Below are 24,861 nucleotides of genomic sequence, written 5' to 3' on the forward strand. Positions count from 1 at the left end.
CACACATCATTATAACCTTATCCATGCTCTACATTCCAAGCTTGGCTTTAATGGAAGTTAATGGTACGCAGTTCGGACATCCCCCAACCCCTGCCCGGGGCTTCCCTCACCCCTGCCCCCCTCCGCCAGGTCACAACCGGAGGCAGCGCAGACCCCCGGCAACTATCCCTCCTCTCCCGCCTCTACCCCGCTCACTTCGCGCCCTTTCCATAACTGTCTCCCCAGGGACTCAGTGCGGGCTCTGCTACCGGCGCAGGTACACAGACAGCGGGAAGCGAACGTGCAGCGGGGACGAGTCTACGTAAAGAGGCGGAGGTAGGACATACCAGTCACGGAGAGCGGAGCAGGTGCACCGGGACCTGAAACATTGTAGCGTCGGTGCCATCTAACGCGGCGCTCCGTTAACTGTTGAAGTGCCGGTTTGAGCATTCCTCACCTTACAGTCAGTTAACTCTTTAAAACAGAACCGTGAAGTTTTTCGAATGCTTTACGATTATATATATTTACCGGTATATACATTTATATTGACTTTAGTTTGATTTCCTGCACAATAGTTGCGTTTATTTGTCTGTTGCCATGGATCCATACAATGATTCCATCTACAAGAAATACAGAAATCCTGAATGTTTTACAGGGGTTTGTATTGGATTATTTTTTATTATGATGGCTTTGATTCTCTGGGCATAATATTTTGGAAATGCTGCAAACAGGCCTGGGCTGGCCATTTGCCACATTTGGTCAATATATATATATATATATATATATATATATATATATATGTTATATATATATTATATATAATGTAAAAGGGTGAAGCCGTATATATATAATACTCCAGGGGCAGATCAGGCCCTGCGGTGTGAGGTCCCCAGCTGGACACACCAAGCCGCACAGCGTGAGAGCCAAAAAAACCCAGAACGTGGCCTTAAAATGCCAGGGCCGCTCTATCATCCCCAGTCTGGCCCTGATTGCAAAGAATGATAAAGTAACCTGTACTGGCGTCCCAGCTGGTGATTAAAGGTGATGTTCCACCTTCTCTGATGAATTTAGCACTATCATACCCACACGCATAATTGGAAACATCAGATATAGTGATGCATCCCAATACCAAAGCCGAATAAAGAATCATCTCTGAAGTTGTGTCCAAAAAAGGGAAACCCATACTATAATAATTTTTAAATCCTTTATAATTTAAACATTGTATTTTTATATAATTACTTTAGTTTGATTTTGCAATTCATTAAAAAAAATGTTTAATGACAGGCCATACAGAGTAAAATTTTCAGTTCCTTTTCTTGATGGTTATAAATTCTCTCCAGTTTTGAGATACTGGAAGAGTGGGTGCTGACATTACACAAAATCTGCATTTTTAGGAAAAATAGCTACATGGGCTTGTTTGTTAAATTAATGACTCATTTATAAATTATATTCAGCAATAATATCAATATCAAATAATATCAGAGCTTAGTAAGAACAATCACCCCGTGGTAGACTATAGACTATTCTCAGAGACACATCTTCATGTATGTTCATGTTTTTCCGTTCTGTTGGATTTATTGTAACAAAATTATTGTTCATATTACTGTAAAATAATTTCACAAAAACAAAATACCCGGCGGAATGAAAAAAAGACACAGAAACCAACATTAAGTTCTCACTCAAACACTTAAGTAAATAATCATAACTCTTCTGGTCTTCTCAGTCTGCTTTGCTAATATTTGAAGAGTAAGTCATTTCCTAAAAATGATGTAATTTAGTATGCTAAGGATTCTGCCATCACCAAAGCTGTCAGTCACGGAGTATAGTTCAGGTTAATTATATGTCTTTTGTGTGGTTACGTTTCTAAAACAAGTCCCCCCCTCTTTTTGCCTTAAAATATCACAGAGACAGAGTGCTTTACGAGCATTTGTAGGAAAAGAGAGTGTGTGTGTCTTCAGAGATGAGGCTGAGGCATATTTTATATGTTCTAAATGAAAATTTGCTAGCCTGTACACAGGCCGAAGGATAGGATAGAGACACTGCATATCCCCTTTAAGTGGGGACACGATTTCAGAATGCTCTCTTCTAGTCTTTCACTGCAAACATTCACCAAAGTGGTGTGAATGGAAGGATCACCCAAATGATCTTTTTAAATTCTTTTACTTTTGACATGCTGGATAGAATAGGTATAATTCCAAGTGAAAAAAATTGTATTTTAATTGCCAAATCTTAGGGGGGAACTATGCATGAACAATTGTGATTTGAATACAGTCCTGCGGTGTAAACGTGTTATGTGATTCCTGGTGTAAATGGGGTAACCTGTAAATAGAGAAATATGTTCAGCCAATTTCTACTAGTAGGCGCAGTTCACTTTCACAGACACTAGTTATACTGATTTTGCATCACAAGTACAGAGGACAAATCCTGCTTGATCAGATTATGTGTACCTGGGAATTCTTCAGGTTTGACTTGGAGTCTCTGGGTCTTGTGCTGCTTAAACCTATCTCTAGGTAACTGCCCACTCTGTGCTCTTTGGGGCTAGCCTCATCCCTTTATGTGGCTGGCCCACTCCATGCAGAGCTATCCCCATCTACATGGCAGACTAGCCCTACCCCTTCACAAAGCCACTCACTTAGATGAAAAGGTAGTAGTAGTAGTTCCAGGTAGTCTGCCCTGGGAAGTTCCCAGGTATGCATATATCTAGATGGATACAAGAGCAGCTGCTTTGGGCCCAGGCTTACCTTAAGGGTCCAGAGCAGCTGTTCCTTGGGTACCACTGTGCACATACATGAAGCAAGCACACAACATGAAGCATGGACAATCAATGTGGGTCACAGCATCTGTGCAGGCTAATGGTGTCAGTAGGACTAAGCATGGGGGTGCCCTATTATTAAGTGTGGTGGCAGTGTGCACATGAGTTATATTTTCAAGGAACATTTGTCAAGGGTTAATGGATAATAAGTCGAGATACATTTTACGTGGTGTCTGATTCTTGGAGTATGGGGTTAAAAAGATTGTCTCTAACTGAGAATCTCCAATAAGTTGATACAAGGCATTTGAATACCTTTATGTTATAGGAACACAAATAAAATAGTGCATAGTATTTGTTTTTTATTCAAATAGCTTGGTTACTTCACATTCATTTTTCTAAAATTCCTTTTCTCAAAGGGGAGACCTGTATTTCTCATTATTTTAGAAGCTGCTGAACATGCCTGATTGCTCCGTGGTCATCAAAGGAATTATGACCATTCATCATTGCCCAATACATATTCGTTGGTATCTAGGGGATACTTCAGATGTTGCTGAAGTTGCAGTTATGTGTGCTTGTGTATTCTTCACCCTATTACTATATTCAATGGGACTAGAAATCATTCAGTAGTATGAAAAAAAGCTGAATTCACAATGACAGCTGTTTGAAATGTTTACATTTGAATGCTCAGCACTTAAGACTTCCTTCTTGGAAATGCATGTATGTAATCGTAAGTCATTGCATGTTTGACAGTTTCCTTTTGAACTTCATTTTCTGAAAAGTCAATGTATTTTTTTTCTTGTTTTTCTTATTTTTTTATGTGGTTATTTTAATAAGAGTGTTAAATTATTATTGACCTGTCCTACAGTGCAATAGGGGAACTTGTATGGGCATAGAACTCTAGAACAATACAAAGTGTTTCTAGTCCTATACTAATTTAAATAGAGTTGTGGCTCAGGATGATTATAATATAACTAAAAGAAATTAAGTCTTATTAAGCTTGAAAATGCCTTACACAGAGTCAAAACATCCATGGGAAGAGAGAGAGGCATCTACCCCAGGGTTTACAAGGTGAAAGGCATGCTTGTCTTTATGCAGCAAGCCCCCTGAACCTCCTCCTGCTTCCAGAAGTGGATGTGGCATCAGCAAGGAGTTGGGACCTCAGGTCCGATCCAAGGCACCATGAGCCCTAGTTTTACTGCTCTAGCCTCATCCAGAGTTGTGCCATAGATTTCAGGGTAGACTCAGAATAATCCAAAGCAAGACTATATTTGTTTCCGAGAACACCTCTAAAATGTAATTTGCAACCCATGAAGCTTTATGGACCTTTTTTTTGAAGTATCATATGTATAGACGCAGGTTCTTCAGAAAATAGGGAACCAGACATATGCTGTTCCAGTCCTGTGTATTATGCTATACTACCTATGCATTCCACTTAACTGAATGAAATAGCAGACTATATTAATAATATGTATTATTATACTCTAATGAATAAAAGTAATGTTTAAAGAAGCCATAGAACAAGCATTGTACAATTCAAAAAATAATTATGTACATGGATCCTATGTACCTATTGCCTTTTGACCAGTGGCGTCGCTACAGGGGGGCAAGGGGAGGCAATTGCCCCCCCTAGGTTAATCCTTGCCCCCCTGCCGAATTTGGAATAAAGTCGCAATGCGACTTTAAATCCCGTCTTTTTTTATTATTTATTTATTTATTTTTTTAATGCGGAGGAGAGAGAGGGTGCGGCCCGCGTAAGATCGGCAGCCAGGGCAACCGATCTTACGCGGGCCGCACCTCGAGCCCTGCTACTTACCTGTGGGAGGGTCTTCTGTACTGCATAGAGGAAGCGGAAGCTAGCAGAGAACGCAGAGGGAGGCCGCGCCCCCTGCTGAAGTCTGTGAGCGGCATCGAGGAGCTGCAGTGCAGGTAAGGGGGTGGGGAGGGTGTTTGAATGAGTGTGTGTGATTGAGGGAATGAATCTGAATGAATGATTATATGAATAAATGAGTGTGTGTGTGTGTGATAGCATGGATGTGTAAGTGCTGGAACCTAGGCATGATGGGACTTTAATTGCTGTTAGCAATCACACTCCTGTCATGCCAAGTCAGCCAGTACATGCTGAAACCTAGCTAGCTGCCCCCCTTGTGTATTGATGCTGCCAGCAGTATGGGGTCTGCACATCACTTACAGCCACCCTGTACCAGCATGTACTGGCTGACTTGGCATGATAGGAGTGTGATTGCTAACAGCAATCACAGCGAGCACCGTCCCATCATGCCTAGGTACCAGCATTTACTGGTTGCCTGGGTATGATAGGAGTGTGATTGCTGTGTGGGCAGTGTGGACGCAACCTGTGATCTATGCCTGTAATTTAGGGGGTTTTAAATATGCCTTTTAATGACGTGTTTTTATGCGAATTCCAATTGATCTATACCTGCAAAGCTGGGTTTTTGCGTTATTCTGTAGAGCCATATCTATATATTTCCATACATTATTTATGTATACCTGCAAATACAGTGTTTGTATGTCTTATTCAGTTGATTAATACCTGCAATGCTGTTTCCATGTATTTATTTTATCTATACCTGCAATGCTACGTTTCATATACTATTGTCTACCTGCAAATACAGGATTTGTATGTCTGATTCTGTTTATTTGATATATACCTTCAGTGCTGAGATCACAAGTGAATATCAGTTGATCTATACATGTAAAGCTTGGTTTGTGTGTTAATGTGTTGATCTATACCTGCTATCGGCAACTGGGGCTAATATTAATATATATGGGCAGCAGGGGCATCAATACACAAGGGGCAAAAACACTAAGGGGGGTATAAACGACAATGCAGTGTGAAAAATCCATCCTGATATAGACATCTGTGACGAAGATTGTGTCCTGCTGTTTGTGTGTTTTTGGTTATCAGTGTAGCAGAGCCTGTCCTCGGGTGTGTGTATAGGTGTTGGTGTGGCAGAGCCTGTCCTGGTGTGTGTTTGGGTGTTGGTGTGGCAGAGCCTGTCCTGGTGTGTGTGCTCAGTTGTCAGTGTGGCAGAGCCTGTCCTAGGGTGTGTGTTTGGGTGTCAGTGTGTCAGAGCCTGTCCTGGTATGTGTGTGTTTGGATGTGGGTGTGGCAGAGCCTGTCCTGATGTGTGTGGGTGTCTGTATGGCAGAGCCTGTCCTGGTGTGTGTGTTTGTGTCTGGGTGTTGGTGTGACAGAGCCTGTGTTGGTGTGTGTGTTTGGTCATCTGTTTCCTAGCACTTAACTTACAGTAGGAATTATTTAATTTATATTTTTCCAGAGATAAAATGCCCTCCTGAAGTTGTAGTGACTTCAGGGGACAAAACGTTCAAGGCCCTGAAATCATTTAGTGGAAAAGTTATTTATTGTGTTATAATATTTATTTCAAGGATTAGTCACACTCAATTGTGGCTTCAGGCTTCCCATGTTGAATGATTAAGTATTATTGTAGCCCAATAACAAAAGTATAATTCCATATCACATTACTTTTGGAAATTATGAATGCTCCCCCAGTTTGACTGTGGTATCTTATGTGCCCCCCCTATATATTGTTTCTAGAGTCGCCACTGCTTTTGACTGAGGCTGGCATGGAAAGTAGCTCTTCTTGTCTATCTGTAACAATTTTCCAAGGTCTCAGAAGAATGTATGGCTATAAATTATTTCCTTTGCCACAGACTAAATGTTCTCTTTCCTCCTATTTTGTGTAAATATATTGCTGCTGTGGGCAAGTATCCCTTCATGCCCCTGCCTTATTGACACCTATATTTCTGTCTTTCATTTAAAAGTCTACTGTCATGAGAAGTGGCAGCTGTGTTTACATTAGGGCTGCAACTAACGATTATTTTAATAATCGATTAGTTGGCCGATTATTTTTTCGATTAATCGATTAATCGGATAAAAAAAATGAATGTAAATTTTTCATTTATTTAAAATAATTTACTAAACAAATGATGTTAAATACAAACAGCAGAATAAAAAAACTTTGATAATACATTTCTTGTCTTTATTTCCCAACCAGCCCCCCAATATATGTACATTTGAGCCCAGGCTTGCTACGCTGCCTCCCAGACATGCCATGCTGCCCCCCCACATGTGCCACGCTGCCTACCACAGCACTCCACGCTGCCTCCCACATATACCACACCACGCTGCCTCCCACATATACCACTCCACGCTGCCTCCCACATCTGCCACGCCACGCTGCCTCCCACATCTGCCACTCCACTCTACCCCCCACATGCCACTGTGCCTGATATGCCTTATACCCCCTGAAACACCACTCCATCCTCCCCAGACATGCCACCCTGCCCTCCCCACATATGCCACGCCATGCTGCCTCCCACTCCACAATGCCTCCCACATATGCCACGCTGCCTCCCACATCTGCCACTCCACGCTGCCTCCCACATCTGCCACTGTGCCTGATACGCCTTATATCCCCACTCCATCCTCCCCAGACATGCCACTTCTCTACCCCCAGATATGCCACTCTACCCCAGATATGCCTTATACACCCTGATACACCACTCCGTCCTCCCCAGACATGCCACACTGCCCTCCCCACATATGCCTTATATACTGTATATGCCTTATACCCCCAGATATGTCACTTCACTGCCCCCAGGATTTAGATTCCCCTAAATTAACCCTAAACTCCCCATTAACCATAACTGCCCCTAAATTAACCCTTAACACCCCCTTAACCACAGCATCCCCTAAATTAACCCTAAAGACCCCATCAACCACAGCATCCCCTAAATTAACCCTAAACACACCATTAACCACAACTGCCTCAAATTAACCCCAAACACCCCATTAACCACAGCTGCTCCTAAATTAACCCTAAACACCCTATTAACATAACTGCCCCTAAATTAACCCTAAACACCCAATTAACCATAACTGCCCCTAAATTAACCCTAAACACCCCACTAACCATAACTGCCCCTAAATTAACCCCCACCTCCCCTAACTTTCAGTAGCCCAAATATATATATATATATATATATATATATATATATATATATATATATATATATATATATATATACACATATACTTACAGTTAGATGAGTGTCACAGCCATGTGGTTCTGGCCTGGAGAAGGAAGGGGCGGGCCAGTTGTCACAGTGATTACAGGGAGGGGGAGTAAGTAGGAGCTGCTGCTGTGAGACGGTGAGTCAGACTAAACGGATTATATAATGAGGGGGATTTTTCAGAGCGTGTGCTCTGAAAAAACCCTCATTTTATAATCGATAATAATCGATTCAACTAATCGATAATGAAATTCGTTGCCAACGAATTTCATTATCGATTATTATCGATTTTATCGATTAGTTGTTGCAGCCCTAGTTTACATACACATATGATATACAGATATGTCATTGCTGCGCATGCATGTTAGGTATACTAGCTAGCAGTCACAGTTTTACTTAGACCATGTTGTGTAAATTGTGCGGCTCGGACTGCAGTTTTTATCACCCTACCCTATAACATGACTTCTTGATACATCAAGCACGCAGATTTTTTTTTGCAGGAAACATTACGTTGTAAAGCTCATTCGGCCTTCCCTTTTGTATTAATGTATTTTTTTCACCTAATAATCTTTTCTACTTAGGGTCACTTGATGCTTCGTTACATGGTGAAGCATGAATATCCTGGTTATTTTTTCAAAATCTTTAGGTTCTACTGAAACCTTTTAGTGAGCTTTAAATTGAGGATTGCTCCGTAATTGTGAAAATTATGTATGATTATCTTATTTGTCCATTGCGTTTAGAACTTGTATGACTGGTAGATTGAAAGGTTTCTATGGATCTTTTGTGACCGTCAAATTCAGGAAGATTTTATTCCATAAAGATTAAAATATGCTATGGTATATAATTCCCACGTTTTACCACCTATCCTGATGTTTATTTTACACAGAAACTTGAAGATGTTGAAGAAACTCAGTGCTTCAGATGCTAAAAGAGTACACAGGGCATATAAACCAGAGGGAAAGGAATCATGCTATATAAAACATATATGAAAGATGTAATTATCTATTGATCTTGCATGTAAATCTCAGGAGAGGAGGTTCAATGTAGAAACTCCGAAGGGCGAACTTTCATTCATAGTGCAAGATTTGGTTTTCAAGGGTCCTCTCTTTTTGATAATGTATGTGCTTCAGAATGTGTAACAGACTGGTTATACACCAAGGTGAACGCATTTCTTGATCAGCTAACAAGTTTACAGCCATTTTGAAAAATAAAACCTTAGATGTCTGATTTTACATTTTCTCCATTTTAGTCCATTAGAACACATTTTAGTTGTGGTATTGTTTTCTCCATTGTAAATACATTGAGGTTGAATACTATACATCTGAAAATTTTGGTTAAGTATTATTTTCATACTTTATTTAAACATATATAAAGTGCCTATTTTACCTTCACAATTTAAGTAGCTGTGTAAAGGGCAAAAATCTAATCTGAATCTGCAAGGTGGAAGAAATTTTTTTTTTTTCCCCAAGAGTCGAAGAAGCAGTTGCTAATTTCAAGGTAGTTAAAGATTTGGGAAGGTTTTGGTGTGTAGAAAATAAAGTCTCTAGTAACTTTTAAAGTATCGAATCATACAAAGGCAAAACAGGAAGTATGTAATGCAGTAGAACACCAAGAAATATGTCACGTAATAACTCTTCATCGGGTGCTTGATATTGTGCCTTGCACACGGATTGAGCATAAACCAAGGCATAAATAGTACCAGTCATAAAAAGAAAAAAACTGGTTATAATCTAATATAAATACTTACATAATTACTGTATATATACTGGAATAATATAAAACTTCTCAGAGTTATGATAAATTAAGCGTCTCGGTAAGGAAGTTTCCATCTCCTTTCACTAGACACGTTCCTGCCATCTCATAACCTCTCCATTGAAATAGGTGAATATGGCATATTGGCATTAGCTCATTTAATTTTTGCTGGATCACATTTTCTTGTCATGCCAGATTATCACATTCCATACAGATAATAAAATAACACACACATGAATAGCTGGAATATAAGGTTTTCTATTAAAGTATAAAAAGTTATGTTCTGTTTTGAAAATGGTTATGTCAGAAAGTATGTGATAGAAAGACAGGATCATTATAAATGGGACCAAGTCTCAAAAGCATAATGAAGAATTACTGCTGTGGAACCTAATCAAATTTAAATTTGATGTGCAGGCATTTACTACTTCTGATTTATACCAGATGTGTTCATATTCTTACAATAACTGTGTACCATCTGCCGTCTAATTAGCATGCAACTGTCTCATTTTGTAAGAAAATATTGTATTTATGCATGTGCTTCATAAGTGAACTTGACGTTTTTTCACAGTCTTTACCTCACCTTTCAAACATAGTTAAACCTGTCAACTGTTTTATAATATCGAACATGTTTCATGTAACTCTGTTTGTTACTACTGATTTTAAATTAGCAGATCTTACACCACTTGACGTGATAAAGGTCTTGTGCTTCCAATGAAAACCATTTACGGTAATCATTGATTTAAGCTGTTTAAAAAAATAAATAAGAGACTCATTCTTTACCTTTTAAAGTGTTTACAAAACAGTCAAAAAGATCAGCCACCACAGACATGGCACTATATGAAGCTAATTATGACCCAAACTATGATCTTTTTATCTTTGGTCTTGTGAAAAAATAACTTCTCTAAATGTGGCATTGCTGGACTACCCTGTTCATGGATGTGCAGAGGAGAGGGCAAGAGGAACTTGCACCCCCCACGGAAATTTAAAGAGGCCCACTGGAGCAGTAGCAAAGGAAGGAGGAACAGTAGGCTGTTAGAGTAGGTTAACTAGACATAGAAAAAAAGCTTGGATTTAATTCTGTACACCCCTTGCTGTCAGAGTGGTTGGGTCTACTTTCTTCCTCTCCCTCTAGCTGGTCTCCTCCCCTTCACTCTGGGAGCTGCTCCTTCATAGACTCAGAGTCTCCGCCTGGGGAGAGAGACACAGTTTGCAGGCTGCAGACACAAGGTAGTTTTAGTTCAAATATGTATTGCGTACAGCCAGTCTGCTATGTTAAGCATCATGGGAACGTGAGTATAACTAGAGTGTCAAAGGTTAGTTTTTATATCATAATGGTTTGGCATTCCAGTTGCTGAGCATATCTCATAATTCTCAGCCATCCATTTAGTTTGCTGAACATCATGACACATTTAGCAAATTACAGCATTTTGAATACCAAATGTTACCTCAACTGCTGGAAAACTACCAAGTGTCTTATTTTGGTTCAGAGCCATTGTGTCTCTTTTTTTACTTCCCTCTAACTACTTTCTTTTTGTAATACCTCAGAATGCTATGCTACACAACAAAACATTAATTCTTGACTGCAACTACATGATGTTGAGCCAGCTCCAGCTCACACACTAACCATAGCTCCCATGATATAGTAGCTGGTAACTGTAGATTGGACTTTGGGGGGACTAAAACAAGTCTTCAGGGGCCATATTGCTGGATGAACATCATGGGAATTGTAGTTATGGAGGGGGTGTGGTGGCCTACACTGTAGCTCCCATGATAAACATGATAAAACATAGTAAAATAATGTAAAATCACACACAAAAGCAAACTGGTACAAAAGGAGAAGAGGGCCCTGATCTGGTGAGTTTACATACTGGGGTAATTGTGGCTAATCTTTACCACTCCAGCTATTGTAAGGTAAAGTTCTCATGTTTTGTGGGTTTATGATGGTCTTTTAGTTACTACTGCCGTAGTCAAATAATTTTCCTATTAATGGGTAACTAACATTTGCCTTCTCTCCTGAGCCAACAAAGGTAGGTAATGGGGGTGATTTAAGGAGGTATTGTGGTGGCAGAGGGGAAAGGTTGGGAGGATAATTTGCCCCCCCCCCCCCGAAAATATCCTGCGGACGCCCATGTTGTAGTTTGGCTAAGTTGAAACTGAAGTTATCTTGGATTATAATACTGGTTCCTTAGGTGCTATAAGGCAAATGTTTGTGTTTATACAATGTAGATAAATAAATTTCACACTTAGGGAAAAGATGCTCAATCAGAGCTATTACTTAGTGCTCAGTGTTTGGAACATATATCTATATTTTTTATTTTAGCACTGGACACTCTATCCACCATTTCCCCGTATTGTGATTTAATTGCTAAGGTTGAAACAAAAATCACAGGAAACTTGTGAAGGATCTAGTAATCAAGGATAATGAAATCTTGATGAAATATGTTTTTTTAAAAAAAACAAAATACATAATTTTATAAAGTTTCCAGGGATGGATTTAATTGTGTTTATAATTACAATTTTGTACTCTATTTGTTGCCATTATTTATTTAGCGATTATTTGTATTGAATCGTGTTGATTCAATCACTGCTAGCATATACATCTACTGATGTTGGATAAAAATTATGATTTTAGTGACAATATGTCATTTAATGGCAGCAATTTCACATATTTTGAAGCCATACATTAATAAAGCTTTTACCTTTAATACAAACAGTAGAACAAAAGACTCGTTGTACTCGTATAAATAGACAGTATGTGACTTCATAATTTGTAATTCTATTCAATTTGACAGTGTTTACACTTGTTAATGACTTCCTTTATGAGTGATAATTGATCTTCTTCATTACCACATTAAATCCTTGATCTTATGCCATTACTAGAGAGTGTAATAAATGGTCTATTTGATTTTTCGTGTAATGAACTAATTAGACTAATTAAAATCAATATGTGCGCCAATATTAGTCTTTCAGTCCAAATGCTGCCTTTTCTATTTCTCTATGCTTTCTGTGAAATCGCCAACCAAGTAAAAGGCAGAAAAAAGGGTATAATACTGATTTATGAGCACTCAATGGTTGCAAGATGGAATAAATTGCTTGTAGTGGCAGATTCAACATTAGTGAAGTACAAGATACTTAATGCATTATAAGGTTAGCAATAAAGGCCTCCTTACATGTGTAGCAATGTGGCACCTTAAACCTTTTGTAATAGATCAGGATGGCAAGCAGCAATAAAGCATTGTTAATAATGTATAATTTAAAAATGTGTGTCATATACACACGTTTTTGAGTGCATGTTTTTTCAACCACACATATTTTTGCTCTATGGGATTTTTTAGTAACTATTATTAGTATTAATTATTGATTGTTTTGTAGAGCACCATATATGGATATATATGGATTCCACGGCGCTGTACAATGCATAAACAGGCCATAAGAAATAGTGAATCACAACAATTTGGACTTACAGAAACAAAAGTAAAGAGGGCCTTGGTCAAATGATCTTACAGTCCAGAGGGTAGTGAGCTCATTTGTCTAAATTACTATTCATTTAATTATATAGTGGCATACAATGGGTAAACTGGACATAACAAGAAGTTTATAACAAAACAGTTTGACTTACAGAAACAAGACATAAGGACGGCCCTGCTCAAATGTGTTTACAATCTACAAATCGTTGTGTGATGCACTACTTTTTACCCTTTATACTACGCTCTCTCTCAATCTCTACCTACCTTCTCTGCTGTCTCTTTTTCTGCAGCTCCACTTCTTCTCTTGCCTCTTTTTGTTCTTCTGTCTTTTTCCCCTGTCTGCTTTCATTGTCTGCTTCTCACTGGTATCAGCTCTGTTAACCAGGCTTCCTACCGCGCTTCCTCAAAGGGGCGGAGCCTCCACTCACACCCTCACACCCTCCCACCATGTTGGAGGTATGGGTGAGAGGTGAGAGGCTGTCCCCGTGGGCCGCACCATTGCTCGACCCTTTTGTGGAAGTACTCCAAGATGCCAGAATAATGCAGACGGATTCCCGGAGAAAGTACTTCTCTTTATCCATGAATCTGTCTGCAATATTCTGGCCTCTTGCAGTACTTCAGCAAAAGGGTGGAGCAATGGTATAAATAAAGCCATTGCCTGCCCCACTGGGACATCCTCTTTCCCATTCCTCCAGTTGGAGAGAGTGTGTGCTCGGAGGCTCCACTCTTTTGTGGAAGTACTCACAAGATGAGGCAAGACTAGAAGCATAGCTCCGGAAAAGGTGACAAGGACACAGAAGTAGTCAACAGAAAAGGATGGGAGACATTGAGAGAGAGTGTTGGCAAGCATGAGAGTGAAACTACCGATGGAATGCAAACAAATATTATGAGTCCTCTGTTTCGTTTTTGTTGGAGGTCCCTTATCATGTTCAGACGTTCGTACAAATTTCAGAAATTGGAAAATTCTGTTAAAATTCATACAAACCTGAATGCACAACTCTACTGTCTATATATATCTAGTATGTACAACCATATCTATTGAATACATTTGTTAAGGGAGAACTTTGAAAATAAATCCCTTCCTTTTATTTTCATTCTTTGCTTTAGAAATTTATAGGGAAATAATTGGGAAGGATATGTTTGTTTCACTTATTTTATATCATGTGATGGGATGCCTTCTTCCTTCCTCCCCGTGCTGGTTCAAAATAGTTTAGAAAAGGGCCCTTCCGACCTAAAACTCACAGATCCAGGCCGGAAGGGCCCTTTCTAAACTATTTTAAAAGGGCACAGGCAGACAGAAACGTAATGGAGAAAACGAGAGAGAAAGTTGCAGGAACGGTGAGAGGCAAGCGGAGGCGGGAGGGATGTATATATATATGTGTTTATATATAATATACATGTGTATGTGTGTGATCATGGATGTGGACGTGTGTGTGTGTGTGTGTGTGTGTGTGTGTGTGTGTGTGCGAGCGAGTGAGCATGGATGTGAACGTGTGTGTGTGTGCGAGCGAGCATGGATGTGGACGTGTGTGTGTGTGTGTGTGTGAGCATGGATGTGTGTGTATGGATGTGTGTGAGTGTGTGTGGACTTGTGTGTATGGATGTGTGTGAGTGAGAATGGATGTGGATGTGTGTGAGTGTGTGTGGACTTGTGTGTATGGATGTGTGTGAGTGAGAATGGATGTGGACGTGTGTGTGTGTGTGAATGGATGTGGCGTCTGTGAGCATGGGGATGTGTGTTAGTAAGTATGAGTAAGTTTATGTAATTTGTGTGTTTACATTTGTTGTATGTTTGAGGGGGGGGCAAAGAAGGCACAGACCAGTTTTGTGGGGGCAGTGATGAAACATACTAGCTATTTGGGGAGCCTGGGGCAATTTGTTGCACCTGGGCCCGGTCGTTTCTCATTAGGCCCCTGGATGCATGGTTTGGGTTAGCTTAACTCTGGAAGAAAAATAGGCTTCCCTAGGTAAAGAGTCAGGTGTTTCTAAGGTTGTCTATTAAATATAATTATAGCAAAACTACAAAAACTGACCTCACTCTCCAGGGGGAAAAAAATGTGTCCTGGCCTCTGGCACTTTAGGAGTTAAAGTGCAGGTATTTTTTTTCTAACACTGTATGTAAAATTATTAACAAATCATTATTTAGTTTATTATGTTTTGTAGTTTACGTTATCCACAATCAATTGCTTAGCATTATCCGTGCTTGGAATTCTGTATTTAGCCACATTTATTTTTCCTTAAAGATTCAAAGCAAAATACCTTGCTTGTGACTGCAGGTTTGCATCTGATTGTTGGATTAGGGCAACAGGTATTTGGTTATTGTTGCAATAAAACAGTCATCATCACTGCTGGGACTGAAAATCCCACGTCTTTGCTTTTTTAAGCTTTCCTCGGCTGTAAAGTTTTGACATCTGCTGGTTTGGGACATTGCTGAACAGCTGTCAGCGGTAGGGTAGCTGCTTGTAGCAGCAGTTGGTGGGATGGCAGGGTGCCAGCTTATACCATCTGTGCGCCTGACATTTCCTTCTAATTAACAGTAGGGTTAATTGTTCTGGCAGGCTCAAATGTAGTGTCTAACATCACCCAAGGGAAAGATGTACAAGTACAGGAGTTCCAGGGATCTGGGGACAGGATTCTTAACAAACCTATCGAGGGAACTGCTAACAGCTACTGAATTTTTTTTAATTTTTTTTTTACTAGCTGGGTGCTGGGTGTTTTTTTCCTCTTGATGAATTATGCCAAGGCTTTAATGATGTTGACAAAATGAGACTAAGAAAGGCTGAGACTGCTGCCTTGGGGCAATTGTGAGGGAATAATTTGCATGTTATTACTGCATATTCATACCTAATTGTGTTAGCCTTTGCTAATAGAGCAGAATGACAACATGAATAATCGTGCAAATGCTTTGTAGACTGAAAATGAAACTTACCGCTAACCGCAGTTTGTGTTATGTGTGATCATGCAGACACTGACAAGATTGATTTTTTTTTTTCTTTCATTTTTTTTTTTTGGTGTAAGTGTACTTTTAGTGCTATTTTTTTATGTTGAACTCCTTACTAATCATGTAGTTTTCCAGAGCAAATGTTTTGTAATACATTCTATATTTTAATGATTTATATCTATAGCACATTTTTTCTACCAGGCAACATGTTCAAATATTGTTGCATTTGTAACATAAACATTGATAATTTACCACATACCATTGTTTTTGGTGCGAACTGCATTAACATTTATTTTGTTGCCAGCAAAGAAATATGTAAACCAAAAATACAAATAAATGGAAAATACAGGGCATATTAAATTAGGAATTGTGTACTACTGAGTATCGTGGCCATAAGTTAATGACAACAATGCCACTTGTAATACCATACAAGTTGTTGCTTTCAGATCTGTCACAGATCAAGTATTCACCAGGGAGATGCATGTAAGTGTACCCAGGATCTAAGCAAATCATATGTCAGGAGCAGGGTAATTAACAACCCCTTCCCAAAGCCACCCGTTGAGAGAGATCATTATATACCACCCATTGCCTCTCAACGCCATCCGAGACCTTGAATGGGGATCTGGTAACAATGCAGGGAACATGCAATGCATTCAACAAGGCTTCATATTATGTTCAGAACTGTGTTTTCCTATAATTAAAACAATTTCCTTTCCAAAACTAATCCTCAAAGTTACAATTTTCTTATGGGTCCTTTACATTATTATGATCCTCATATTGATATCAACTATATTAGCTACACTGTTTTTGCATATTTCTGTGCAATGTGTGCACTGCTACCCCTTTAAATATTAACAATTAACATTCTCATTGTAATCATTACTAAATAATGATACACTAATTTTTACACTTAAAGATTGTATACATTGACAATGGATATTCCATCATTTTCTTAATATGCAGTATGTAGATGTAATGCCCCCCCCCACTGCTTAATGTTTTCCATCTATTACTTTGTAGTTGACAACATTATCGTCCTGCCTGCTTTCCACATTTTAAAAAAAATCTTGAAACGCCCCCCCTCCGCTTGTTCCAAATGACCTGTGGACTCATGTATATTTCCAGAGGTACAAGCTACCGCAGCCCCTGTAAAATTGCATCTTCTTAAACATCTCAATACGTTTCTGAATGCCAACATTCTGCATGCATTTAAAGATATGTTTTAACCAGAATTGTAGCTTGGAGTTACTCAGCAGGTCTGGTCTGTGCATCCTTGGACCATGGCAGCAGTCCTAGCATGTACTTAGCAAACTCAGTGGCTTCTAATCCATGAAACGTTTTGGTGTAAACTTCAGGTTTCAGGAAGTCGCTTTTCAGTCTTTATTTTTTTTTGTATGGTTATAACACATTTTTTCCACGTACAGGAAAAATATATGAGACAAGGGAAGCCATCATTCCAAGAATTAGCTGGAGGACAAAGATCAGAAAATGTTTTCACTTCAGGATGAGCTTGAAAGGACTGCAAATGAGCAAAAGCTAGACAAGGTAAGGGCTAAACTTTTTAAACCTTTATTATAGTAGTGTGAAGACTATATTCTGGTTAAACCTAATGGTTGATTGTAATTAGAATTTCTTGTCATGTACCACCTAAAGCTTGCCATTATTCGCAGTGACCTTTGGTACTGTTAAGGCTGATATCCCATTCCACCACAAAATATGAAGTAAGTTTCCTTTCATAGGAATCATCATAAGTATGCTTTTTTGTAGTAGCAACTATTGTAATTTCTTTTTTATTATTTTAGTTCCTTAACTCCTTTGTAAGTGACAGGAGCTTTTTTTGGCATTTTTAGCATATGTTTGTTCACCCATGATTTCCCTTTTCCATGTTTAGTCTACCCACTTAAATTACATATATATAGTTTTTTTTCAGATGGGACTTTTTGAGTCCCACTGATAAAAAATAAATAAAAAAAAATGTAATGTTCAACAACATTACCAAGTAGAATAATACCCCACATGGGTAGGTTTATTATTTTATTAAGGAGCAAAATGCTCTCTTACACACTATACAAAACTGGTTATTATTATTATAATTTTTTTAGTGGGAGGGACACAAGGTGTTTGGGCACATATTTTAACATTTTTTTTAAATGTTCCTCTATTGTTTCCCATTTTTTATTATTAATTTTTTAATTTAACCCTTTTTCTTTTTACTTGAGATCACTCAACAACAATAATAAATAATAATAACAACAACAACTTAACCTCTGGAAACCTTATTACATTTAATATTGTTTCTGGCGGTGTCATTCCAGTGTAATCAGCACTTGCACTAGTGTACTAGTATTTGTACTAGTGTAGCAGCGTAAACAAGTTATCTTTTTTTTTTTTTTTTTTTTTTTTTCCAAGTCTCAGTTTATTGAAAAAGATGGTAAAAACAGTACAATACAGACACCAGCAATAAAAGGGTGTAATACATAATAGATCATATAGTGGTGAGAGCCACAAGACCAAATATAACATAATCATCAGGCACAGTAGAAGTAACACCGTAACGAGAGGATAAAACAAACAAATAGCATTAACCCATAAGGCAAAATCCTCGCGAATGATATCTGGCTTGCGTAGCAGAGGTAGTCACAATCAGAAGAGCCGAGGAACTGTCGACTCGGACGCAACCGAGACAGGCTAAGGAACACAAAACAAATAAACAAATAAAGAAAGAAATGGACGCGATGTAGACATGACTAAAACCACGGGGAATGAAAAAGAGCTGGAGAGCGAGCTCCTGAGCTAAAAAAGGTAACACCAAGTAACCACAGCAGAGGACTGTAAAAACCGGCTACACAGGAGCCAAAACCTGAGGAGCCCTGGGGAGGCCCGATAAGATCCTCTGAAAGGCAGGAGAATCGAGGAAGGCCTGCCAGGGCAACCACTTCAAAGAATTGACACAGCCAAAGCCCCTAGAGGACATTACCAGATCCTCCATTTGACAGAGGAAGTTAACATATGAGAGCCAAGCGGAGATCGGAGGAGTGAGGGGTTGTTTCCAGAACCTAGGGACAGTGGCTCTGGCGGCGTTAAGGAGCTGAATGACCAGAGAGCGCTTATAAGATCCCAGGCTCGACCGCGTGACATTAAGGAGGGCTCCCCCAGAAGTGAGACAAAAAGCAGGATCTACAACCTCCCTAAGTACCGCTTCTACCACATCCCAAAAGGGCCGTATGCGAGGGCATGCCCACCAAATGTGGAGATAAGAGCCAGTGTCCGCGGCACATCTCCAACACTGCGGGGAAACCTGAGGAAGGAAGTGGTGAAGCTCCGCCGGGACCCTGTACCACCTAGTAAGTAATTTATATGACGTTTCCTGCAATCTAGAAGAGGTGGCCCCTTTATGGGTAAGAAGGAGGACTTTAGACCAATCCTCATCAGTCAGAGAGAGACCCAGGTCCCTCTCCCACAGTCCGAGGAAGTATGGCTTAGCCTGAGACCGGTGCGAAACATACAAATTATACATGGTGGATAATAGGTGGGCATGGCGAGCATTGTCCGAGCAGATAATTTCAAAAGGGGTATACGGGCGCGCCGAATCATAGACAGGGGAAAGTGCTGCTAGAAAGTGCTTCAGTTGATGATACAAAAAAAGGAGACTAAAAGGCATCTGGGTGGTCTGGGACAGGGAGGAGGCCGGCCGGAGCGCACCATCTAGAAAAAGATGGTGAAGCCGGAGGACCCGCACATCGTCAGGCAACCAGTGGCATAGGGCACCCGCCCCTAAACCTGGAGGGAAGGCTGGGTTGGAGGATATCGGGTACAGATGGCTGGGGGACCCCAGCCAACCCATCCGTGAAAGATGGGAGCGGAGTATCCGCAACGTGGGAAGGATAGTCGGATGATTAGGAATCGCAGGGCGGCGATGGACGTCCGCCAACCAGGGCACAGCCGAAATATCCACCCCGAAGGAGGATTCCTCAATGCGCACCCACTGCTTAGGGGTGTGGGCTGCCCACTCCACCACACGACGAGCATGAGAAGCGACCCAATACCCCTCTATATCTGGGAGGCCCAAGCCGCCCCGCTCCTTAGGACGGGTCAGGTAAGAAAAACCAAGCCTGGGGGGACGATCAGACCACACAAATTTAGTAAATGCTCTACGCCACGCCCTCAGGTACGACCTAGGGAGATACACCGGAAGGGACTGAACCAGATACAAAAACCTCGGGAGGATGTTCATCTTCAGTACCCCAACCCGACCGAACCACGAGATATGCGGGAAAGACCATCGCCTAAGGTCGGCTATGACCGAAGATAACAGTGGGTCAAAGTTAACCTTAACCAGGGCGGATAGGTCAGCAGGTATACGAACCCCGAGGTAGGTCAAATACTCGTCCACCCAGCGAAATGGAAACTGAGATTGAATAGAGGCCTTCAGGGGCGGGGGAACGTTGGAGCCCAGAATCTCAGATTTTTGGATGTTTATCTTGTATTGAGAGACCGTTTGAAACCGCCGCAGTTCAGCCGTTACATGGGAAAGGGACGACAACGGGTCAGAGAGCATACAGAGCATATCGTCCGCGTAAATTGAAAGCTTATACTCGACCCCAGACACACTAAGGCCGGTTATATCGGGGTTCGAGCGGAGGGCGTTAGCAAGGGGTTCCAACATTAAAATAAACAATAAGGGGGACAAAGGGCAACCCTGTCTCGTACCATTAGCCAACATGAAGCGCTCGGACAAAATTCCATTTACCTTCACGCAGGCCGAGGGCAAGGTGTAAAGTGCCCTCACCTGCTGCAGGAAGCGGGGACCAAGCCCCAGTCTCTCCAGAACCCGGAACAGGAAGGCCCACGAGACCCTATCAAAAAACAAGTTATCTTTACATTAAAGGTACACTCTAGCCCTGATATGCACTTTAACAGGGCCAGACTGGCGGTCATGGTGCGGCCCTGACACTATAAGGCCCATGACCACACATATCCAGGGAACCACCAGGCATTTGCCCAGTGTGTCAAATGGCCAGTTTGGGTCTGCACCTTAATGATACCCGCTTGTTCAGGGAAGCATACAACATTCCTTTACAATGCTCCCAACCATCATCCTAATCAAAGCCATCTGAACAAACAGCTTCAACACATCATCGCAACCAGATCAACTCATCCCCATCTCCTATTGTCTCACTCCCCTCAACCACCGACTAGATTGTAAGCTCGCAAGAGCAGGGCCCTCTTCTCCTTTGTTACCCCAATGTGAGAGTAAAAATCTTTTACTGGGAAATGTCAAAAAGTAGCTTAATAATTGTTGTAAATTGTACAGGCTTTGTGGCTTGATAGTATTGTGTGACAACCTACAATGGGGACCTGCGGGTCAGCAGACCAAATGAGTGTAGTTTAACAGTAATGTAGCGTAACAATATGAAGCACTTCACAAAATACACTACGTTGGGATTTTTTTCTACCAATGGGAAACCCTTTTCAGGATAACTAACTTCACTACCCTTCTCCTATATAAAAGGCTGTAAGTTACTGTGTGCATGCTCCAGCCAACATATGAGGGTGTAACCATGGATTGTAATAAAAAAAAAAAAGAAAAAATGTCAGTTAATTGGGTATATTTTAATTGCAGAGGATCTCTGCCAACATCTCAGTAATAATAGATGAGCTGAACTACAAAGGGGGTGTATGATTAGCAGAGTGGTTTTTAAGCCATCATTATGAGATTGGTTTTGAATGCTATGTTGCCATTTGAGCTAATTGGGAGGCATGAAAGTATGATAAACCGTCTCTTTACACAAATTCAATAAAGAGTCATTTTTGTGCAAGGTTTAGACAGACGTGGCACTTTGGCAAACTCCTCTTTAATTACTTTGTGGATGCATTTAAATATCGTACTTTGAAAAGTTGAATACATTGTGATTTATTTTGGAAGAAATGTTCTGCAAATGAAGTTGACTTTGGCAATTTCTGTTTAGCAGATATTGTTTGTGTGTATATAAACTCACTCACTTGTGTTATGAAAACCGACTTTTATTAAGTTTGGAGCAAAGTTCCATTGTACATATCAGTATGGCTTGAATTGATTGATATAATATCAGAGGAACACTTTGTTAAAGTGACACCCTTAATAACAATTTCAGATACAGAAGTGGAAATTCACAGCTATACAGAATATAAGCTATTCAAGTCACACCAGTCTCGCCCATCAACACTGTCCATCTCCACTTTTTCATGCTCCATAATGTCTTTTATAAAAGCAGGTGCCAATACTTGCGCTGCATATTCAAGGTGAGGTCTTACCATTGACTTATAAAGCGGCAACATATAATTTGCTGTACATCAATACTTATTTTTATACATATCAATATCTTACTGGCCCTTGCAGCAGCTGCCTGATGCTTTTGTCAAGTTTATTGTACAAAGTCCTTTTTATTTAATGATTTATCAAACACAACCCAATTTAAGGTATAATTTATATATTTATAACTTTGCATTTGTCAGCATTAATACTCATTGCGGCTCCTTGTTATCCCAGTGCCCTAATTGGACCAGATCCCTTTCCAGGAAGTAACATCAAGTTCAGACTGTATTACCTTAGCTAATTTTGTGTTATCTGCAAACACTGGCACATGGCTTTCAACACCCACTGCAAGATTGTTAATAAAGACATTAAACAACAGTGGATTTCCATTAAGAACAGCTCTCTATTTTTAAGCAAGTCTTAAATCCAGGTACAAAAAAAGGCACCTAAGCCTATCTCTTTTAATTTGTTTACTGTAACCTTTTATGAGGAACTGTATCAAATGCAGGGCTGATTCTAGACCAAGTGGCACCCCAGACAAGCATATTCTCTTGTCCATTATTCTCTAACACACATAAACTCATTGTAGCACTCTACACTGACACTCCCCTCATGCACGCAAACACATTCACGTTTCCCCTTACACACAAACATCCTGGCTTACACTTTCCCTTGCAGCCACATGCTTACTTACACTAAAATACAAACACTTTCAAAATGCACACCCTCTCCCCTTTCCCATTATCTCTCTTCTTTCTCCTTATCTTTGCTCCGCTTTATATTTCCCTATCTCTCTTATTTCTCATTGTCTCTCCCCTTGCTCATTATCTCTAGTATTTCTCATTACCCCTCTCCATTCTCCCCATCTCTCTTTTTTCTTACTATCAGGGTTGAACCTGTAGGATTGTGTACTGATATACAAGGGATGTTCAAAATGTTTCTGCACTTTTATATTTTCGTGAAGGCAAGAACAGTAGTAATTGGTTTTGTCTTAGTGTGTCATGTGACTAGTTCTGTCTGGCAAGCCCGCTGCCCTTGCAGTTTAGCATACGAGTTTTCACCCTGGGGTAAAGATGGCTGCAAAACTTATAAATTGCACCAAAGAGGAACAGCGTTCCGTCATATGCATTTTGTGGGCAGAAGGTGTGCCAGGAGCACAAATTCCTCTTTGCATGTGTGCTCAGTATGGGGATAAAGTTCTCTCCCGTAGAGTCCTCTATGAGTGGATTGAAACGTTTGCGAACTGGCTTACTGGTGTGACGGATGCAGAGCGCTCCGGACATGCAGATACAGCCAAGACCACGAGGAATGAAGAAAGAACCCTGAAACTGATTCGTGAAGACAGAAGAAAACCAGTTGAACAGGTTGCAGGAAAGCTGAATGTGAGTGTTGGATCTGCCTATGCCCTGATTCATGACAGCCTTAAGTTCAGTAAAGCGTGTGCCAGATGGGTGTCTAAGCAGCTGACAGGGGAGCATAAGCGCAAGTGATTAGAGGTTTGTTCCCAACACATGGTCTGTTATTGTGAAGAAAGTGATGATTTTCTGTGGAAACTTTTTGAACGTCCCTCGTATAATCCCCATTTCACTAACTTTTGTACTGCTCGTTTATTAACTCAGCATTTGTATTTATGAGGTTTCCCACAATTGTAGTAAATTTCCCACTGTTCGATTTAGTCACTAATCATCTCCCATCCAATGAGTATTCCGTGAAATCAAATAGTCACAAAATTCTATCATTAGGGCTTTTATCTGCTGAGTAACGAAATGAAACCTGCTACCTCGGGAGGGTTCCCATGAGCCAAGTTTGACATTTTACACCTGCGGTAGCCGATAATAACCTTGCTTGCCAGTTTAGATGAATGTATAACATGTTACATACTCTTTCAAATTAGTGTGAAAATCACATTGCTCCTTAAAAAAAGGTGTTACTACAAATATAAAAGGTTCAGCTATAATATAGTGTATGTATGTATTGAAAATCAAATGACCATAATATGCATTATAACAGATATCCAGTACCTCTTTGTGGAATTAAACAACACTGTGTGCAGGGACAGATGGATAAATGAAGGGTCAGTGAGTTTGTGTTAACAAAAAAACTCGGAACAGTACAATTAAAAAAAATAATTACAACAATAAATTTACCTCTATCTTCTGTCTTAGAAACAAAAGGGTATAGAAAGTGATTACACAGCACATGTCATAATGAATGAACGCAATAAGTTTTATATTGGAAATAAACACCATTTACTTAACCGAGTCTTTGCAAAAGAGTAGGTCTGGGTGAAATATAAAAATTTTCTTCTGTGGGAGTCAAATGCTTTCATGGTAGCTCCCACAGAAGCAGCGATGGATATGGCCACCATCACAGATCTTGGGGCCCAGCCCAAACCAAAGACAAGGTCCCCTGATGAGGCCAGCAATTCCTGAAAAGGGGCCATCTGGGACCCAAAGCATACAGACCAAGTACTGGGTAGCAGGCCTAGTAAGAGGACCCATGATGGCTGGGACACCTACACGGGTATTAGTTCTACCCCCTATGATGGCAACCCTAATGATGAGCAGGCAAAGAAGCAGAAACTGCCAGGGTTTCAGGTATACTGTTTATGTACCTGTGTTAC

General features: G+C 40.3%; 1 protein-coding gene across 1 annotated transcript in view; it reads left to right on the forward strand.

Moving 5' to 3' along the window:
* Positions 1–266: 266 nt before the first annotated feature.
* Positions 267–24,861, forward strand: part of LOC128496406 (putative leucine-rich repeat-containing protein DDB_G0290503) — a 208,103-nt gene continuing 183,508 nt past the window's right edge. The window contains exons 1-2 of the mRNA XM_053466019.1: positions 267–315; positions 17,368–17,488. Of these exons, the coding sequence (XP_053321994.1) occupies positions 17,432–17,488 (57 nt within the window). The 5' untranslated portion in view covers positions 267–315; positions 17,368–17,431. The remainder of the gene's footprint in view (positions 316–17,367; positions 17,489–24,861) is intronic.

The sequence above is a fragment of the Spea bombifrons genome, chromosome 5 (genome assembly GCF_027358695.1).
Source record: "Spea bombifrons isolate aSpeBom1 chromosome 5, aSpeBom1.2.pri, whole genome shotgun sequence".
Lineage (NCBI taxonomy): Eukaryota > Metazoa > Chordata > Amphibia > Anura > Pelobatidae > Spea > Spea bombifrons.